At 38.7% G+C, this 21,491-nt stretch overlaps 1 protein-coding gene across 2 annotated transcripts in view; it reads left to right on the top strand.

Annotated features, from left to right (window-relative positions):
• Nucleotides 1–1,588: 1,588 nt before the first annotated feature.
• TDRD3 (tudor domain containing 3) overlaps nucleotides 1,589–21,491 on the top strand; it is a 99,422-nt gene continuing 79,519 nt past the window's right edge. Inside the window, exon 1 of one of the 2 annotated variants that reach the window (XM_042867367.1) lies at nucleotides 1,589–1,799. In XM_042867367.1, the coding sequence (XP_042723301.1) occupies nucleotides 1,759–1,799 (41 nt within the window). In that variant the 5' untranslated portion in view covers nucleotides 1,589–1,758. The remainder of the gene's footprint in view (nucleotides 1,800–21,491) is intronic. The other variant, XM_042867366.1, reaches the window with a different exon arrangement.

Here is a 21,491-nt window from a genome sequence, read left to right on the forward strand (position 1 = left end):
TAACATTTGGCACTGACTGACTACAGAATTTCCTTGATATGACTGACTAATGTTAACCTTCAGTGTTTTTCAGAAGGTAGCTGCACTCACCTGCAGGCAGAAACCTTGAGCACCAGGACTAGGGTTAGCCCTTTCTTAACTCATGAACTGGTCATGTTGAAATGCTGGTTATTTCTTTGAATGTTAGAGCACACAGAAATGAAGAAAACAGCGCTCACTTGTTGTCAGTTACTGATGTAACTCAGGTACTTGCAAATGAGCTAACTAGATACTTTTAACAGTAGTAATGTATCACAGAATTATAGGGGTTGGACCTCTAGAATTCACCAAATCCAAACTATTTGCTAAAGCAGGTTTCCTACAGTAGGTTGCACAAGTAGGGATCCAGATGTGTCATTAATATCTTCAGAGAAGGAGACTCTGCAACCTCTGGGCAGACTGTACTACTACTCCATCATCTTTACAGTAAATAATTTCTTCCTTGTGCTAGTACCGAACTTCCTGTGTTCAGGTTTCAGCCCATTGCCCCTTGTTCTATTGTTGCTTGCAACTGGAAAGAGTCCACCCCATTGACTTGACTCCCGCACTTTAGACATTTATAAACAGTTATGAGATCCCTTCTCAATCCTTTCTAGACTGAAGAGTCACATATGTCTCAGTCTTTCCTCACACAGGAGAAATCATCTTTGTTGTGCTCTGCTGGACTCTTTCTACAAGATTCCTGTCTGTTTTTGAACTGAGGAGCCTAGAACTGGACACAGTATTCCAGATGTATCCTCACCAGGGCAGAGTAGAGGGGTAAGATCACCTCCCTTGACCTGGGGTCAACGTTCTTTTTAAGGCACCCCAGGATATAATTGTCCTTCTTGGCCACAAGGACACTGCTTGGCTCATGGTCAACCTGTTGTCCACCAGGACTCCCAGGTCCTTCTCCATAGAGCTCCTCTCCAGCAGGTCAGCCCCTAACCTGTACTGGTGCATGCAGTTATGTCACATTAAAAAAAAAAAAAAAAATATATATATATATATATATATATATTTGTTAAGAAGACAGACCATAAAACTCCACGTTCATTTCAGAACATGGCATTTTTGAGCAAAGCATTATAAGAGACATGAACACAGAACGAACCTTTTATGCTATCACTCCAAGAACTTCTCATCCCCAACACTCAGCCTGAGGACCTGGAAGGAGCTCTTTTCTCACACAACATCAATTAGCAACGCTACTACTTTTACTTATATATATTTATACTGTTCTCTTTGCAGCATTATTCTTCCTTCTAGAGAAGAAGCAGCCTATTGGCCAACAACGTCGTTCCTCGGTGGAAACCGCCATCAGGGATGCGTGGAGATGCCTCGCTCCGCCTGGCTGCCCTGACCGAGAGGTCCCAGGCCTGGGATAAACCGAGGCAAGAAGCATGAGGCACAGCACCTCGTTCCGGCAGCTCCTCCTTCTCCGCCCTCAGCTGTTCCCTTCTTCACCATGGCGGCGGCGGCTTCCAGGCAGGCGGGCTCCCTCTTCCACGTCGCGGCCGCGCAGGGGGAGGGAACGGGGCTGGCGCCGGTCGCGGGTATTGTTCGTCTCTGCGTGCGCCGCCTCCGCCCCTACCCTGCGCCGGAGAACTGGCCGGGCCGGGTGCCCGGAGAGGGCGTAGGGGTTGGAGAGACGAGCAGGCCCGCTTCTGTCCTGCAAGCGACGGACTCCCCGTGGCGCCCGGCCCCGCGCACAGCGGGTGAGCGGCGACGGGAGGCGCCATGGCCGACAGGGCGAGAGCGGCGCTGTCGGAGTCGGGTTGGTAAGTGGTGCGGTTGGGCCGGCCGGGCCTCCACGTCCCGATAGGCCACGGCGGGCCCGGCGCCATGCCGCGGGGCAGGGGAGCTTCTCCTGCGGGTGGCGGGGCTGCCTCGGTCGCGGCCGAGAGTTGTTGGTCTTTGTGGGGAGCTTAGAACGGAGGTGCGGGGCTGTGAGGGGTGGTTCTCGTTTCTTTTGTTTGGTCGGTGACTCGCTTCTCGGAGCTGCCGGTTCTCAGTGAAGCACTCATGGTGACGTTCCTCCTCTTTACGGCTTGAAGGCAGGAGGCAAAGCCCTCTGCGAAGGGGCTCGCCTCTCCTTCCCTACTGCCTGGGATTTGTCAGGGAGCCACTTGTGCTCGGGGTGATGGGGGAGGGCCTTTGGTGACCCCGCAGAGTGGGACCCCCGCGGGCAGAGCCCTCACAGCTCTCCTGCCCGGGGCCAGTGCGCGCCTAGGCTGGGCCCACGGTGGCTGGGCCTCGCGTGGCCTAGGCCGGGCCCAGCTGTGGTGTGAGCGCAGCTCTGCCTTGCTGTGGGTTGTAGGACCCAGGACCTACTGGGATATGCCTTCGTGGGCTATATTCTGCTGAGATCTGCTTTGGGTTGGTATGAGTGGGATCCCAACTGAAGTGCCAGGAGGGATGGAGCTTTCTGGTAACTTCATTACTTTTATTTGTTCTGTACTGTTGGAACCCTTTCAGCAGAGAAGGTAAGATTGAACAAGTGGAGTTAAATTAGGTTGAATACACACTTGAGGCTTGAATCCAGATATTCAGTTAGTCCTAACTTGGACATTTTGTTTTGGTGTTGTACTTTCCAAATGCTTAGTGCAGTCTCTACATCTTATTTGCTAGCCTGGAGGTGTTGTGGCGCTGTTGACTGGAAGCCGATTTATTTCTTCATTTATTTTATTGATCGATGTGATTCACTTACTAGTTACCGCTTTGTCTCCTTGACCACTTGCAAGTCTTTAACAAAACAAAAGCTTATTGTTGACTGCCAAGGCACAAAACAGCTTACTTTGGCTGTAATTGAGAAAAAAAAACGTTTAAAGAGAAACATAGTTATTTCCAATGGCATTTTCTGGGCATTTTTACTGTGACGTTAAACTTAGTGGTTTTCCTGAATTGTGTTTTCATTTATGGCTAACACATAAGGCATTAAAACAGGCATTGAGTGGTTTGGGTAGTTTCTACAGAATTGCTTACTGATAATACGAACCAGACAGAGGAAATTTATTGTCTTCAGGCCTTCCTGGCTGAGTGTCTCATGTTTCAGAAGCCCTGTTCTAGAGTATACAGTCCTATGATTCCTTGCAATTGGTGAGTGGGAAGAATCAGAACTGTGCTAGTTTTTATAATATCAGCTTTTTTAAAGGGAGCTGTTGGCCGTAATTTGACACACCTCTTCTCTTCTGATTGAGCTCCATAAAAGAGAAAGTTTCTATAAGAGTGATTTTACTTTTATGATTTCTTTTCTTTACTATATATCCCAAGTTTTATTACACAGCTTTCAGTTATTAGGCGTTTTACTACTTTGTCAGTCAGAAGAGTGCGATTGTAGACTGCTTTTAGTTTTGGCAGCCCAAATATGAGGTGCCTGTGAAACTTTGTTTCTCCTCAGTGTTTTGCCTGTATCCCCTGTGGCATATTCAGTTGAATGGCAATGAACATTTGTTATTCTTGCAGTTATGCCAGGTGTGAGCCAAAGGCAGACTGAAATATGATCTGGCAAGCAGTGGGCTGATTATGGGGTCCTCTGGAGTTATGCGCTGGCCTAGTTGCATTGGGAAGGGAGATATGAAGGAAAAGGAAATGAATGCGTGTATTTCTGAGTAACATGAAGTGTAGTGGAAAAAAAAAAAAAATAATGCTTCAGAAATATTCAGTAAAGTTCATGTACTTTTAAAAAAATAACCTAGGTGTCCATGTGCTCTAATGTTCTGCTGCTCTTACACTTAAGATACATCCATCCTTATATTATTAGTAGATCTTACAGTCATTTAACAGAAGTATGACTAAGCCTTCAGTTGACAGCCGTTTTGTAGTATGTTTCTGACTAAACTGCATTGGTGGATCATCAGTTCTGTACCAAACTGGTTGCCACTGTTGCAATCACCTCATGTCACAGTGCTACATTTTCTAGCATGGAAATAGAGCTGAGCTCACAAGGGGAGTTCGGTGCTCATTTACTGAAGCACCGTTCTGTGTTTCAAACAATTTAGGAAGATATTGTTCTTCGAGAGTTGCAAACCTTCTGGTTTGTAATCCAACAGGATTTTACCACAACTTCATTAGGTCTGTAGAAGTAAAACTTGTTGATACAGACACACACTTGTCTTTGTTTTCACAATTAGTTTTTATCATTTTAACTTCAAATATGAGGGAAAGTTGCTTTTCAAATAAAATACTAACATAATGTAGTTAAAATGGTAAAATATCTAGGTATTTTTCAAACAGCTGTTGTTAAAGAGTCACCCATTGCAAAATGTCCTGCGAATTTGTACTGTTAGCCTTTAACGTTCTCTTCACTATATCAAGTATATACATTAAACTTCTGAATGATGGAGTTCCCTACATATGTAGCACTGGTACCTAAAGTAGGTCATGCTGCTTTAATTAAAAAAAAAAATAAATCTGATGATGAGTAAAGAGCTTACTCTGTGAGCACAGAATGTGTGTGCAGAGTTGTTTTCCTGTAGAGACCACCTAAAAAAATGTGTACTTCTAAAGAGAGCTGCAAGAACGTTTCCTTGTGCACTGCCTTGGATACTGCATCTGAGAATATGGTACTGGCTCCACCTTTAATTTGCAATGGAAAATATAGTTTGTCTTGGAATAAAAGTTCTATGTTAACTCTTTTTTTTTAGTTACCAAACATGCAGAGAGCGTTGCCCTGTTGTACTGCTATGGTTCTGTTCATGAATTTTGGAACAATTTTTCCAATATTCTCATTAAAACATAGGCCTCAATGGAAACTAGTAATTGAATCCAATTTTATTAGAAGCCATGAAGTCAAAAAGAACTGCAGATTTATATTCTCCCTATGAAAACCACGAATTGCAGAATATTTCTCTGGCTTGCAACACTGTTTTTCATTTGCTTTTGAAAGTCACCTAGGTGGCTTTTCACAAGAAAAGAAGATAACCCAAAACTTCTTCAGTGTACTAAATAGCTGGGGAAGTTCAGAATTTATTATATTGAAATGCCTATATGTTTTTGAAAATAAACAATATGTTGCATCTTACAGTAGATTTAGCCTCTGGTCCCACTGATCTAATTTGTGGTGACTGATTTCCAATTGTGGGAAAGCGAGACATGACAACTGGATGACTGAAGAGTTTCATAGTACAGCACAATGTATAAATGAGGTCCTTGTCAGAGAGTACAAGTTATTTTTATTGCAGTGTACAGAGCCATAAGAAGTAGTAAGTCTGAGGCAAAAAGTACACAGCCTTATAAAGCTTCATATACTTTCAAAATTATTTAAACAATATTTTGTCTGGGCAAAAGATAGCCTTTAGACAGAAGGATAACCATGGTTCATAGGAGTGCCATAGAATGGTCTGGGATGTAAAGGACCACAATGATCATCTAGTTTCAACTCCCCTGCTATGTGCAGGTTCGCCAACCGCCAGACCAGGCTGCCCAGAGCCACATCCAGCCTGGCTTTGAATGCTTCTAGGGATGGGGCATCCACAACCTCCTTGGGCAACCTGTTCCACTGTGTGCCACCACCCTCTGTATGAAAAACTTCCTCCTAATATCTAACCTAAACCTCCTCGTCACAGGTTAAAACCATTCCCTCTTATCCTCTCACTATCCACTCACATAAACAGCCGCTTCCCCTCTTGTTTATGTGCTCCCTTCAAGTATTGGAAGGCCACAATGAGGTCTCCCTGGAGTCTTCTCCAAAGGTGCATCTCTGTTTTGTGTTGCTCTATACTCTTGTAGTGGTGTATGCATTTTATAAATTTTGGTTGGTACTGTGAAAGCTCAAAGTGCCAGTACACGGTGAATTGCTGCATCATGCATTTTTGATACTTTTGTTTTTATTGTTCATGTGTATTCCCTTCTGGCTGGTCTGATCAGTTTAAGTCTTGCCTGTTCAGAAACAGTGGGTAGATAAAAATGGAATTTTTTTTTTTTCTTCACATTCAGGAGCAGAAAAGGTCCAGTGTTGTACAAAATGTTCTGCTAGAGGTAACAATCACACAGAATCACAGAATTGTAGGGGTTGGAAGGGACCTCCAGAGATCATCGAGTCCAACCCCCCTGCCAAAGCAGGTTCCCTACAGTAGGTTGCACAGGTAGGCAACAAGCCCAAGAAACTTATAAAGAAACTGCTAAGTGGTTAGAAAAAAAGGAAAAAAAAAAAAAAAAAAAAAAAAAAGGTATGTGACTAATTAGTTGTTAAAGGAAGCTGTTAGGAATTGTTCACAGAGTAATTGTTAGTTCATTAAGTATGTCAATGGTGTACCTGAATTTTTAACAATTTACATTAGTGTAATCACCCCAGCACAGCAAAGGCTTTGTAGATAGTGAAAAAGTGAATGAGAGGTGTGGAAGTTTCTCAGTGCTGGGAAGATGGAGATCTTTAATCTGGAAAGCACAATAATAAAGGGAGAGGTGATGGAGGTCTGTAAATAATCTGCAGAGCATACAGAAATGATGAATAGAAAGCCAGACAGCTATTTTTCTTAATAGAATTAGGCCACCCAGTGAATTAAACTTGCTTGATGAAAACTAAAGTAGCTTCAATGTGTAATTAAATTGTGGATCTGAAGTGGAGCATTATATTTTGCAGCAGAAGAATATAAGTAGGCTAAAATATTAATTAGATTAAATCAGTTAGGAACTTTGAGGTAGGGTTTAGCTGCCAGCTCTAAGATGGCTGGATGCTGGGAATGATTTGTAAAGCAGCACATATTGAGAGGTGCTTCATTTGTTGCATGAATCATCTACTTCTGGCCACCCTTGGAGAAAGGGAACTGCTGTACACATAGACTGGATGAGCACCATTTCTGTTCTTATTTTTAAGATATCATACCGGCATAAGAAGGTGAAAGGAAACTCTCTGTCAGCAACTAATGAAGCCAGATCTTGGGAGAAAACCTTTTGCAAAGGATTTGCCTTCTGAGATCACATTCTTCCAAATCTAAGGATTCTGTAATTCTGTTTCATGATTTTTGAGACTCTTGAGACTGATCTGTTTTGCTTTATCCAGCTTCTGTGTGCTCACACTTGCCAGGTGCAGGCCCCCTGAGCAGCTAGCTGCTGGGGTAACTGGCAATTTTGGGATAAGATGTTGTTCTTATTCATGTTAGTAATAAGCTGATGGTAAGTAGGCTTTCAGGTTTGCGTATTTTTCTTAATTGTCACTCCTGAGTAAAATACAGCTTGATATAACAATACGTGTAGGAATACATAAAGATGTGAAGCTCTCCTGAAACTTAATTTAGCAGAATTATGCTCAGAAACCTTGGCTTTTAAATATCCTGCGCAATTAATTGATAGTTTGTAGACTACTTAATCTGTGATAGTTGTAAAAAATACAATAAAAATAAATTTTAGGCTAATTTGTCAAGTTTTCATTTTGTTCATATTTTCAAGAGTGGCACATATTTTTGACTTTTTTTTTTTTTTTGAGCAAAAGGAGGATATTTAATTCCAAGAAAGCTAATTTTATACAGCTGATGGAAAGAAGGAAAGGCTATATGGGGGGGACTAACAGTATGCGAGTGTTTGTGATCACATTTAATATAATGCTTAATTGTGTTGTCATAATTTAGGAAGACTGGGCAGCTCCAGGACTAACACAGTTTTTGATGGAACAGCTTTGCACCCTTTTGGAGAGAAAAAAAAAGAAAAAAGGAAGATACTGGCTTAAATAGTCTTTGTAACTCAAGAAAGTAGTTGAAGCATGTTGTGCATTCTTGCATTGGGATCATGTTGAGCATTTCACTTTGAGAAATGTAGCTTATGTATTAGAAATGGGAGTAATGGCATTAACTGACAGCATGAGAAGACTTATTCCAAGTTAGGAAGCTGACTGCTGAACCTGCGTCTTTGACAGAGGGCACTGTCTGGGGAATATGATCAGGATCAGCTTTTTGTTTCCTGTTGTTTGCCTCGCACGGTGCTCTGGGATAGTTCTTTTCTTGTGTAATGACATGTCTGGAAAAAAAGCTGTTGAGGAAAGCCAGAAGAGAAAACACTATGTCTGTTCAGACAGTTTCAAGATATTCTCAGTGGCAGCTGAGTCTTTGGCATGAGCCCAGCCTTATGTGCTGTTTAATGCTTCAGGGTAGCAGCCAACATTTTCCTGAAGAAGTATGAGTGAGAAGCAGTATTTGTAGCTGTATCTCAGCAAAAAAGGAGAGGAAAAAAAAAAAAAAGGTAAAATAATGGATTTCACTAGATGAAGAAAGACAGTGCTCTTTACTCTGTGTCTTTTGTAGTCAAATTGCTGTGGCCTGTGAAAAGTTACCGAGTGTCAGATCTTCTCAAGGAGCAGAGCATACAAGATTTCTTGTCCAGCACATTCTGATTGCAGGGGCTGTTCCTAGCATCCACCATGCAGCAGGACTGCCACTTGCTAAAAGATTACCTTATCTTACTGAGTTTTGGAGTCAGTGAGCTTATCTGGGGCACGTCTCTGAATGTTACTTGGTAAAATCTCTAGATTTAATCTGTAGATTTAGTCTTGACATTTTTGCATCACCTCTATTACTTCCAGGTAACTGTGTGTGCTTATTGTGAAGTCTCTCCTCAGATTAAGTAGTTGTATTGACTCATGCTAACGTTTTTAGAATTTGTGGAAGTTTCACTTTGTTATATTATTTTACTGTTGTAAAATTCAATTTGTAGTTATCTCAATTTTTAAACCATTTAATGGATGTAAATCAGGATATGTCTTTAAAACACTGGCTAGAAATTTGTACTGTCTAAGGATCCCAAGAGGCCAATGTTACTCTTCACATTTTATGAAAATAGAAAATTGCTTATTTAATTCAGATGGTAGTGCAGTGCATGGGGAATTCAGCAGCTGTATTATCTTCTTATGTATTACTGCTTCATAGAAAAATAGAGATTGAAACACCATTTATTATGGAAGCATGTTTATACTTTCATCTTTTGGTTGTACAGTGGGTGTGGGGAAGGCTTTCAAGGCATCAGGATTGTGTTAAGTTTACTGGCAGGTTCCAAGAACATTCCTTTTTATTTGTTACATAGTGATCCTGTACCTAAGCTTGTTTTAAGGCAGAGATGTTAAACTCTTAGTTACTGTTTAGAATGGTAATACTAATGAAGTGTGTCATTTTTCAACTTGGTAGCATACTTTCTGTTTTACAGATGACAGTACTTGAAATTACAGAGGTTTTCCTTTAGCTGTTATCTGGAGGAGAGAGAAGAAAAAGTCACTGGAGGAAGTGAAGAAAAGTGGGTGGTTTCTGAGGGTCTGGTTCTGGCTTTGTGCAGAGTACTGATTTCTGAATGAGGCGTATTTTGTGTTAAAGTGATGAGCTGCTGAGAGGATGCTTATGTAAAAAAATGTGATCCATCAAACTACTGCTCCTTGAAAGTGGAATGTATAATGAACAGGGCCATGATTCTTGGTTTCAAAAACTTGTTCAGTGGTTCGGTTTTTAATTCAGCTGTAATATACGTATCATCTACAGACAGAAATCTCTGTAATTCATCATTACTGACAGACTTGAGATTTGCATTTCAGCTAGTCTAAGAAGCAGCTTGAAACTCTGCCTTGAGACAAGCGCTTCTCAAGTTCCTTTTTTTCACTTAAGTGCTATCTGCAGTGTTTTTCCTAGTTTTTGGTACAAAATAATTTTTTTAATAACTATGTAAATTGGAGTAAATGAAGGAAGTAGACATATCAAAGTATGTGCTTAGTACTTTACATGATATTTAAAAGCTAAATCAGTTTGAGCTTGTTTTATAGTTGTGTTCTTGAATAAGGAACATATAATGATTTCAGTGCAATTGTGTCATTAAATAAAGGTAGGTATGTAAAATCTTTTTTTTTTTTTTTTTTTTTTTTTTTAAATGACTGATGAAGTCTCTTGCTGTCAAATTGGCCCTAAAACATTTGTTGAATATTCTCCAGAGTTTGCTGTTGAAGGTTTAAATAAACAGGAGAAAATCCAGGTTAGTTGTATTTCTTCAATGTTTCAATGTGAAATACAAATCTTGCTAAAATACTAAATCGGGACTGTTCAAGCCAAATAGTTTAAGATCTTGTATACCCGTTTTTTTTTACCTGATATTTCTAAAGAATTTAAATTGTACAAAAGTGAGCACTGTTTATTTTCTTCCTTAAAAGATTAGCAGTGACATACAGTGCAGATTTCTTGTGTGAAATCTGGTCTTTTAATTACTAACTTTGAAAAATTGTTTGCTCTTGTAAAAAAAAAAAATAAATAAATAAAAAAAATTGCTCCGATAGCTACAGACTTTAATTATAAAAAAAATGCTACTGTGAGGAAAAGTATGTGTCTGTATATTTGTTCAAAATGAAATTACGAGTGTTTAATTTCTGCTTAATTTAGCCCATCTTTTACAGACCTGTATCTGTAAGTCAGTGGTTAAATTAGGCTGCTCCATAGCTCATGCAGCTGATAAGCTGCAACATGGGAATAATTTTTTGGGAATTCTTTAATGGATGTAATAGTGTTTTTTCAGTTCTAGAGTTAATTGGCTACAGCTACAGAAGTTCATATTTGTTCTTTCAGTCATTGCTAGTAAGGCTCCAGTTACTGATCTACTGCCACTTGTCAAACTTTTCAACAATTGTTTGGAAACAATCTTAGTTTTTGTGTGTGTTCTTTTACAGTGCTCAGGTATACACATCTATATGTATCTTGGAATGTGCTATAAATTTAGTTTTAAAGGTCTGTAGAAATGCCTGCTTTTAGTGTAAAATAGAATAGAAGAAACCTGTTAGTGCTGCATGGTTAACAATGTACCTGTATGCAAGAACACTTGATATCTTGAGTGAAAATTATGTAGTTACTTGTAGTAGATTAATATTTTAAGCATTAGTGACCACAGAAGTAGAAAAAATTTTTTTCTACTTTGCAATTTCAGTTATAACGTGTACCTCTTAACAGTACTCACCTTTCATCCTTTTCTTTGCAGCAGGTAATAACAGCACTTTTTTTTTTTTTTTTTTTTGGTCAGTTTTGGTGTTTAACAGGGAAGGATGTGATCAGGGTGTCCTCAAAAGTTAGAGGTTTTGTTAGTGCGTTAAAACCAATTTTGTAAGGATGGTACCCTCTAACTACAGCAGCTATTCTCGAGGACTCTGGTTGGTGATAATTCTGTTTTGAATATTTCAAGTAGAACTGAAGGCTTTTGCTTAGCAACTTGCCTTGTGAGTCAGTGGGCACTGGGGACGTTAAGCTTCTATTATTTCTGAAATTAATATGAAGTGTCTTGACACAGAAGTAGTCCAGGTCTTTGACAGTGATATGGAAGACATGCTTTAATAACAAAATACCAATTAATAATGTTTCCAAGTTTCATTTTGTGGTTTTATGGTTCAGTGCTGTTTTTGTATGGTAATAAAGTGAGATTTTTATAGCTTGAATTGAGAAATGTTAATTGTTTCCTTCATGAGTACAGTTGATAAGCTAAATTAGGTGATTAAAAATGATTAAAATTATATTTGAATTCCTAAAAATATAGCCTTTTGTTACTTGTGTACGTGAATATTATAAGTTTCTTATTCCAACATTAGTAAACAAACTGTTAAGTGTCATTACTGGAAAAAATACACAAAATGTTTCTTGGAGAAGGTACTTTGGGGAGTTACTTCTTAACAAAGGTGCCAAGTTTTACTTTCTTTTGGGATGCTCTAATTATTAAAAAACAAAAACAAAAAATGCAAGAAACCTAATGAAGTTAAACAACTTGGCTTGGAAGAAGCTTCTGGATAGATCACACCAGGTGCTCAAGGCAGATCAACTCCCAAGCTGGATCAGCTTGCTGAAGGCCTTCTCCATTGAAGCTTTTGATACTGGCAGGGAGGCCTGCTCCTCTGTTCAGCCACTCTGTGGGAACATTCTTTTTATCTCTTACTGCCAGTAGGAATTTCACTTGTTTCTGTATGTCTCTCTTGCATTTTGTCTTTTCATTCTACATGTTGTCTCCTTAAGCCATTTTCAGGTAGTTGGAAGGAAAAAGTTCTTCCTTTGGCCTTTTCTTCTCTAATCTGTATAAACCCATCAAAGTTTCAGCTTCTCCTCCTATGTCTTGTGGTCCAGGCCCACTGTACTGTATTCAGGTTGTGGGTCTTCTCTCAGAGTGGAGACTCCTGAAACTAGGAGCAAAATTTTTAAATGACTTTCTTCTGGGAGGTGGGGAACTGTAGCATCTCTTGTTTTGCTGGCTATTATCTTACTAATGCACCCGAGTATGTTGTTAGTCTTTTATCAGTGTATGGAAACACTGATTTGTGTTTGAATTGTTGAATGCACATCTTTTTCCTAACTTAGTTTCTAAGCAGTGTCATCTCAGTTAATGATTTTACACTTTCCTTTGCTGTGTTCATCCAAGTTTTTGTCCCACTGTTCTGTCTCTGATCATGTCCAGTAAGAAATGCCTGTGTAGAAGCCTGTGAGTATGGCAGTTACACGGATATAATTCCTGAGAATGTTTTCCCAGCTTTTATCTACTGGGGTTGAGGAAATTCCTTATAGGAACATTTCCTATCTCTTAAGTAGGTTTTGATATATTTCTTCTGCATGAGTCTGTGCAATTGTTTTTTGAACCCATGTAAAATTTTAATAGCCACACAATATTGATTAATAACTTCATCTGTTGTATTAACAACTCTATTCCTAAGTTTGCTGGATTTCCCACTTGCTAATTTTGAGACAGTGAATAACCAATGTTTTTAATGTTGCTTGTGACCATACAGTTACTCTAAGCCCCTTTTCCAGTCTTTTCACAGTGAAGAATCCTATTCTTTGTAGTAAATCTTCAAAAGAAAGATGATTTGTATGTTTGACCTGGTTTGTATCTGTCAAATAAAGAAAGGTAGGCAGAAAGCAGAGAATCATGAAAGGAGGATAAGAAAATAAGTGAACTGAAGAAGTCAGAAGAAAATGTAGTGCAAGTACATTGCAGATGTGTATAATACAATCTGTCATTATAGACAAAAATACTGAAAATGAAAATATGACACAATACAGAAGTGGTGTTTTTCCTTTCTCCCTTTCCCCCAATTTACAGCATGCTAAGCTTGATGAATTATGCCCAAGTATCAAAATTGCTAGTGTATGGCCTTTGATAGTGGGATTCCTTTTAGCTCCTCAGGTATTTGAGTCTGGATAGAAGTGTGGGTGTGACAGTGTGGGCAGTCATTTTCAATCACAAGAGGCAGAGCTGAGGTTATAGGAGCTTATGAGAGACTTAGTGATTGAATGTGGGTATCATAGGTCATTGCAGAGTGGAAGTTGTATCTTTGTTGTACTACCTTTGCCTGTGAAGTCCACATACCTGTTCTGTTGCTCAGCAGCTGAAGAGTGGGATCACTCATTTCTTCTCAGCTGAGAGCTGATTTTTGAGGTGCCGTCTCAGTTCTTGCATGTCCGTCCACATCCGTTGGAGTCCTGTCCCATCTTACATTGTGACTTACATTTTTCTGCAGAATACAGATGGATATTTTGCTGTCTACTGCTCCAGTTTTGAGTAAGAGCGTCATGTGATTACTTGGCTTTCCAAAATTAAAGACATTAATGTAAACTTTCTCTTCTCACGCCCATGACTACCTACTACGGTGCCCTTGGTGCTCTCCACTATCTGTGTGCTATCATCTCTTCTATTCCTTGTTGCCTGTTCTACTCTATGTTTGTTTTATTGTATCACTCTAGCAGGTGTCACCATGTGTTATGGCTGGTTTGTAGCTAAGCAGGTTCTTCATTTGACTGGTTCATTGCTGATAACCAGCAAACTGAGAGCCATGTTTTATTACCTTTTTCTGTAGCGTCACTGCTAGTTTGTGTGTCTCACTTCTATCTAGCATCCAATTTCTGTGAAGTCTGAGGAAACTTGCTGTCTTTAGGACCTCTGTTTCTCTGTCAAATTTAGCTGAAATTTACTGGTCTGATTGGGATTTGTTCATGTGTCATGGGTGCTGGAAACACTGTATCACTGTATAACCAGTGTTTTTTGTAGAAAATTGATTCAACTGTATTTTAAAAACTTTTCAGTTTGTTCACTCGAGGAAACCAGGCTTCATGTGAGAAGTTTTGTCTGTAGAGTTTTTTTTTTTTTTTTTTTTTTCCAAAGCATTGAATACAAAAGGATGGTGGAGAAATATGGCTAAAGCATTTCTTTTTTCCTTACACTCGTTAGTTCAGCATAGTGCTTTTCTCACCTGTTCTCAGAACAGGTGAAGTGGGTACCAGCTCAGGACCTGGGGATTTCAACTGTGTATTCTGCCTCCTGTGAGAAAATATTCTACTGTTCTAGAAGTAGTCCTTTTTCTTTGATGATATTCCACTTCTTGAGAGCGAGCAAACTTCCATACTTCCTTGAGATTTTCCTCAGCATCTCAGGTTAGCAAGTCTGTCTCTTTTTTTTTTTTTCCCCTTTGTCTCTGTATTTTTTAACACTTGGACCAACTCAGCAGAAGAAACCATCAAAGACTCAGGTACTGCAGCAGTGAAACAGTGGAGAGGTGCTAGTGTTCATGCAGGGAATCTGAAAGCAGAAGTTAGGAACTTAGATATTCTCTTTATCCTTCTCCATTAGATTTTCTTGCTAGTACTCCTCTCTTGCGTGGCAGAGATCAAGGGCAGGTGTGTGCTATAGTGTTTAGCTTTTAATACCTTGGATGGAAGTATGGATTGGAATTTAACTGTCTGTAAAACCTGTAGGAAAAACAGAATCTGGAGTAGGAGATGGTGGGATTAAAAAGGAAGAATTGCAAGTTTGATTTAATGTTCAGTACACTGGAAAGATAATAGGAAGGTAGGTTCCCTGACCACACATTTTCACATTTGCAAGTATATTAACTCCTATCAAATACCTCTAAAGCAAAAAGAGAAAAACATTTAACAACAACAAAACTATTTACCAGCTTACCATGATAAATACTTAAGTGTTTCTCCATTCTTTTTGGATATACTTTCTGAATACTGTCAAAAGAACACTGGGCTTCAGAAAACAACCAAATGGCCTTCACTGAAATGACATCAGAGAAAAAAATGTTCTTATTTTGCTAGTTTCTTCTTTGCTTTTCATCCATGTACGTTGTTTCTCTGTGCCGAAGCTTGCATTGTTCTGTTGGCAGGGGCCTCTAAGGATCACCAGGTCCAACTCCTGGCTCCACACAGGACCGCCCAAAATTCAAACCTTCAGAGCATTATCAAAATGCTTCTTGAACTCCATCAGGCTCAGTGCTGTGACTGCTGCTCCGGGGAGCCTGTTCTGCTGCCCAGCCACCCTCTGGAGAAGAATCTTTTCCTAATTTCCAGTCTGACCCTCTCGTGACGCAGCTCCGTGCTGTTGCCTCCTGTTCTGTTACCAGAGAGGAGCTCAGCACTGCTACTCCGCTCCCCTCCTCACAAGCAGCTGTAGCTGCCATGAGGTCTTCCCTAAGTCTCCTCTTCTTTGAGTTGAGCAAACTAGGGAATCTCAGCTGCTCCTCATTTCTCTGAACCCTTCACCATCTTCATCACTGTGCTTCGAATGCTCTCCAATAAAGTTTATGCTGTTTGTGGAAAAGCTAGATGATGTTTAGTTCAGCAAAGAGAGAGTAAAAAGGGACAAAGCAAGTTTGAGGTCAGTGTTCTGTGTGATGTGACTATTTGAGCAGTCTTAAGGACCTGAAAGCTATATTTTTTGTTGTCAAGCCATTAACTTCTAATTTCTTAGGGGTAAATAGCGTAACGACCTTGCTAAGTGCTGAAAGCACTTTCCGACAGTTATCTATAACATCAAAGAGATGGGAACAGTCCTGTTTATGGAGAAGGATGTGGAAATGCTCTCAAGAGGAACATATTCTTTTATTTTTGAGGCGAGATTGGATAAATTCTTAAAAAAAAACACCTGTAAAGACAAATAGTGGAATATAAAGAGTAAGCACAGTCTGTCTTCTGCAAGACAGAATCCCTTACTGTGGTACTTGAGTAGGCATCTACATCTTGTTAGTGAAATTCAGAGAGACTGAAAGGGAAGTGTCTTTCATCTAATTTTTCAGTTAGTTATATTTAAGGAAAATATTTTCCTGTATTTTATGTGAACACTGGTGTATAGGAAGTATTTTTGAACCTTTAAGGTCCTGAGGAAGTTTCATAGCATGTGACTTTATGAATTTAACAAAATGCATGTTGCCTAAATAAAAAATGACAAGCCAGATGAGATACCAAGTTGTGTTCTCTGAATATACTTAGGAAAGTACTCTTTACATGCCTCCCACTATTATTGAGGCTTTCACCTTCTCCTTAATTGTGGACGGAGATTGAGAGAAGACTGTGCGTCAATGCAGAAGGCTGAGTGAGAGGTGAAAGGGTGGCAGTTCTGTGTAGGGATGGGTACAAGCAGGCTGCTAAGGAGAACTAGAGTCTGAATTTCTAGATGTGTGGTGCTTGTGATTATTGTGCACCCAGTTCGTACTTAAAAATTCATAGAATACTGACCCATCAAAGGAGAAGCTGTGCAGTTATTTCAAGCAGGACATTCAAATCTCATGTTTCTTTTTGACAATTTTAGCCAAAATCTAGCTATGTTTAATTCTGTTTTGTAAAATGAAGGTAATGTCATCTCACCTTACAGAAGTGCTTGAAGGCAGGTTTAATTATTTCATATTTCAGTCAGATTCTCTGAATCCCTAATAGTAATAATAATAATAATAATAATAATAAAAAAAGCTTAGGGGGAGCATAATTTTGTATTTATTGTGGAGTACAAATAGCAGCTGTTGGAAATAAGAGTGTGTATTATGGTTTTGTCTTTGCCTGGAGTGAAATGTGTGTGTGAGATCCTGACGAAATGGTGCTATGTCATGAAAGACTTAACGATAATTCATAGGGAAATGACTTCCAATTTGACCTTAATGTTTTTGTTTTCTATCTCTTCTGGTATAGTCTTGGAAACCTTAGTGCATCTCTAATACACTTTTTATGTAATAATAGTTTTGAAAGCAACTTGTAGATTTTCAGTACATCCCCAATGGTAAGTTATTAAGAACCTCATTTTTCTGCTCCTGAATTTTCTTTCTAAGTGTGAAAGTACAGTTACAAGGTTGACTTGAGAAAAGTATAAGAGATTTTGTGTAATTGCTGTTGTTAGCTGGCTGCATACCATTTGCTGCAGATTTGGGTTAAGCAAAATAGAAATTCATGTTGGCATCTCTTCAGTGAAAAAAATAGCTTTTTTTTTTTTTTTTCTGAAAACAAACACCTGCATTAGTAGGAGTCTAGAGGCATTACAATTATGTTCATTAGTCAGTTGTTACAGATTTATTTCTGTAATAGTCATTCAGTAAAGTCTCATCTGTTTGTAGGATTTTTTTTTTTTTTTTTTTTTTTCCAGGGTGGGTTGGGGGGAAGTTTGCATATTTCTTTTATTAGGATTGCTCTGGAAGCAGCACAGGAGCTGAAAAAAAATCTCATATAGGAAAATTTAGGTTTGGAGATACAGGAAACAAACAAGATAATTACTTGTGCAAATAATATTTTGAAGTTCCTTGATTTTTTTCAGAGTAACAGTGTAAAATATATGTATGCTTCTCCACATATAGGAGAAGAAGATATACTTCGATTTACTCCAACTGTAGATTTCTTACAGATAAAGTACGTCGTCCAGAACTATAATCCCATTAATACGCAATTAAAATTAAGAAAAAAATGTCACCAAGTGAGACATTTCATGGTATTTCATGTTCTTTTATGCAACAAGAAACAAAAAATATAAACCCTAACAATAAATGCGTGCTCTGTTTGTAATAACTAAGAGAGAGTTGTGGGGTTTTTTTTATTTGTTTTTTTTTTTTTTTGGACTATGTTTGTTGGAGCTGCAACTGTCTGGATAAATACATATCATCCTTGTGCAGCAACAAGTTCAGTCATTGACGTGTAGGACAGTACAATTATTCATTACCTTCTTGCACCTGCCTTCTACGAGTCTGTCTGTGGAGCAGCACTTTCCATCATTTGAGATAGGAATAGTGAAAAGAAGCATAGGCCATTCTAAAAGAAAGAGTGTATCTTTGATATTTAGAAGATTTTTTTTTTTTTTTCCTTGGGTTACTTAAATCTATATGAACTTTTAAAGTTGTTATTTTTGGGCAAAAAATTCCTTTTTCCTAGTGCTATGATTCTGCCCGTTTTATAGACTGTATCTTATTTTCTGACTATTGAAAAACTCTTTTGTGGTTGCCTTCACATATTGGGTAAATCTTAGCCTGGGTTTCAGAAGGCAGGGCTCCTGTATAGATTCCCTGTTGTAAAGAATGTGCAGTTAGGAGTTACGCTCCAACAGCGAACACGAAGTTCAATTCTCCATCCAAATTCAGTCGTCTAAAAATTTGGTGCCCATATTGAGCTAGTTGCTCTTAAGTCTCGTTAAATTTACAGAAATAATTACTTCCAAAAGGCCATTCATCTCTGTGTAAACCAGGTGTCCAAGATAAGAAAGATAAATTGCTGCGGTGACTGCAAACAGAGCAGTGCGCTACTTGTTCAGATTCAAATGGCTGATGTGGCCCCTGCAGCTGAGGTCACTGGATCGCATCAGAATTGTTTGGATAACTGGTATGGCTGCAGACTGCTGCTTTCTGTTTCTAGCTGTGTATATGTACAACTTCTTTTCAAAACTCAAGTCAGCCCTTGCTGTATTCTGTGGAGTCTCTGGACTTTTGGATGAGTTACTGCTGTTTGAGTCACCCTGTGGTTCTGAAGGCTCAGTTCAGGGGGCCAGCGGTGATTCATAAAGTATTCCTTTTCACCTGGTATGTTTTTAAAGGAGTACTTGTTTTCTGATATGTTTAGACTATAGCTAAGATGGATGTATAATACAGTTCAGTGATTTTACTAATTTATTTTTTGATCACGGTAGACAACATGAATTGTTTTCAATTTTTAATTATGTTTTTAATTATACCAGCAGGTTTAATCGCTATATGTAATGTATTCTTTTTTTCTTCTGCCTTGGAGGATTCTGTGATGATGTGGGGGAAGATGTGTTTTTTGCACGTATGATCTTTGCAGGATTTATGTATGTGAGCTGTAGTAACCATTTTGCTGTTTTATCTTTAGATGTGGATTAGAGAGAGTAAGATTTACTCATCAAAAGATACACCTTCTGCTTTTAAACATTTTCCTTTTCAAATTCAGTTTCTCCTTCGGCATCTTTGTGGGATAAAGTTTTCTGCCACTCTTCTATAGCTGTCTGCTGTGACAGAAGCTCTGCTTTTCATCATATGGGCAGTGTGCCCATACGAATCAAGTGCCAAGTCCCACAGGCTCAAGGGCTGTGTGGTGTTACTGGGTGCGTGGGTGTGTAGTGCTGGTCAGGGTGTCTGGGGCTACCTAAGGCCAAGGGCTGGCAACGTGCCTTTCGGGAATCTGGCACACATCCATACTGGGAGCTGCTGGTGTCTCAGATGGTGCTAGGTTCCCTAATAGAGAGCTCTTATGTTGGCCAAATGAAGATTTCATGATTCTTGTTATTGGAATGGGTGAGTTTTTGACGTGTTCTTGTAGCATTTGAATGCCTTGGTTCCCTGGGAGAAATGCACTCTTAAGCCTGAACTGAAAATGTTTCCACAATTTCTTTATTAACGTTGGCTGGGCAATGCAGTATTTCTTTTTAATAGGAAATTCCTAAAACAGAAGCATTTATTTATTATGAAAATAAGCTTTTCTTCTATGTAAAAGCCATATAATTTATGTTGTTGAAATCCTGGCACATTTTGACTTAAAGTATTATGGCTTGGTGTTGAAGTTTTTGTAGCTTGCAGCGTTAGGAGTTGTCATAATTGACGTTTCTGAGTTTTATAATAGCAGAAATGAAGGAAAAAATAATTGTACATAAAGTAAATATTTTTAATGTATCTCAGTTCACTTTCACTACTTTTTTTAGTTTTTCTCTTGTACTTACGTAAGACAATTTAAGACTAACCTAAATGTGAAAATTTTAACTTGCTACAGTGGCGTAATTGAAGTGGTAAACCTTCTGGATGTGTAGTTTGTAGAGGAAAGGTATGCAATGAGTGTGATTACCTAAGAAAAAATTCAGATTGCTAGTGAAATCATGACTTCATAAATATGGAGAAATTGTAAGTTGTCTGGATTGTATTGGGGAAAACACTTTGAGAACATAGTTACTATTTCCACTTCTGTATGTAGAAATGTAAAAGTGATGCCAAAATTTCAGGGTGCTACCTGAATGGGGTTATGACTGATTGAGGTAGGATCGTAATAACCAGCAAAAAAATAAAAAATAAAAAAAAATTGGTAAATCTTGTAATAATTCAGAATATTGGTTGAAAAAGTTCTTGGCTGCATTCATAAAACAGATCTAGATTTCACACTGAATACTAGATGTGAAGCTGAAAGATAGGTTTAATGTTCTTAAAATGCCAGAGAAGTATTAGTCTGAAAAATGTAGTTTTTTTGGGGGGGTTTTCAAATGCTGCTCTGCTGCTGGGTCACCTGTTTGTCTTGTTTCTGCGTATCTAGAATATTTCCAGGGGAACACAGGGTTGACTTGAATTAAATTTCCAAACTTACTTTGTTTTCTTTATGAGAAATATTTAAACACTATATGTTACAAGGCATTAAATTGGTTGCATACTATCTGTCCCCTCTCAAAGAAAGGACAGTTTCATATGAACTGGAAGTGGGTCTTTTATGCTTTATCTTATGGTGTTTTTTTTTTTTTTTTTTTTTGAATACTCTGTAACTTTGTGTTTTGTCTTTAATCTTTTATCTGTATTAAGTATAGCTGTATTTTCTCATCAAGATGCATGCACTGTGGAAAGAAATGAAAATCCAACTAAGTGAGTAACTGTGAAGTATTGTTGCTCTTTGTGGCATTGGCTTCTGATTCAAGGATCGGCACATTGCTGTCAAAACGGATCTTTTTTTGCAAATTATAAAGAAGCTACTAGCTTCTGAATAGTCCTGTTCCTTTGCTTGCAATGAACTGTTTGCTGTTGATTCATTATTAGCATCCATAGTTTGCAGCTAGTGTGTGAAGCAACATTTTTATAGGAGGTTAAAGGTAATATGCATTTAAAAGTGTTGTGAAAATATTTTGGAGAACAGATGATCACAGATGAATTATTTTTATCTAGAGTATTAGTGTTACTGTAGATGGGCCAAGGGCAAAGAAAACAAAGTTTATTGAAAGAGATAATGAATTTGGAGAAAACAGACAATCTTTTGGTCTCTGAATCCTTTCGTTAAGTTTTAGCAGTGAGCAAAGTCTGGATAAATACAGATGAATGTAGGTGCAGCTTTTCTGAATCAGCACCAGAGCTTTTTATACTTCAGATCTTCTGAGAGAAAGGAGAATTTAGCACCTGAGAGACAGGGAGAGAAACATGGGAGCAGGGTAAGTCTGTCTTTGGAGAGCGTGCCTGAGACTTTGAGGTAGCTGATTTATGGAAAAGATTCTCCTTGGTGTCTGGGAGTTTTTGTCATTGATTGCTTCAGTTCTTCCTG

Source organism: Lagopus leucura, unplaced genomic scaffold (genome assembly GCF_019238085.1).
Source record: "Lagopus leucura isolate 7727_CA_CO unplaced genomic scaffold, USGS_WTPT01 Super-Scaffold_100001, whole genome shotgun sequence".
NCBI classification, from domain to species: Eukaryota; Metazoa; Chordata; class Aves; order Galliformes; family Phasianidae; genus Lagopus; species Lagopus leucura.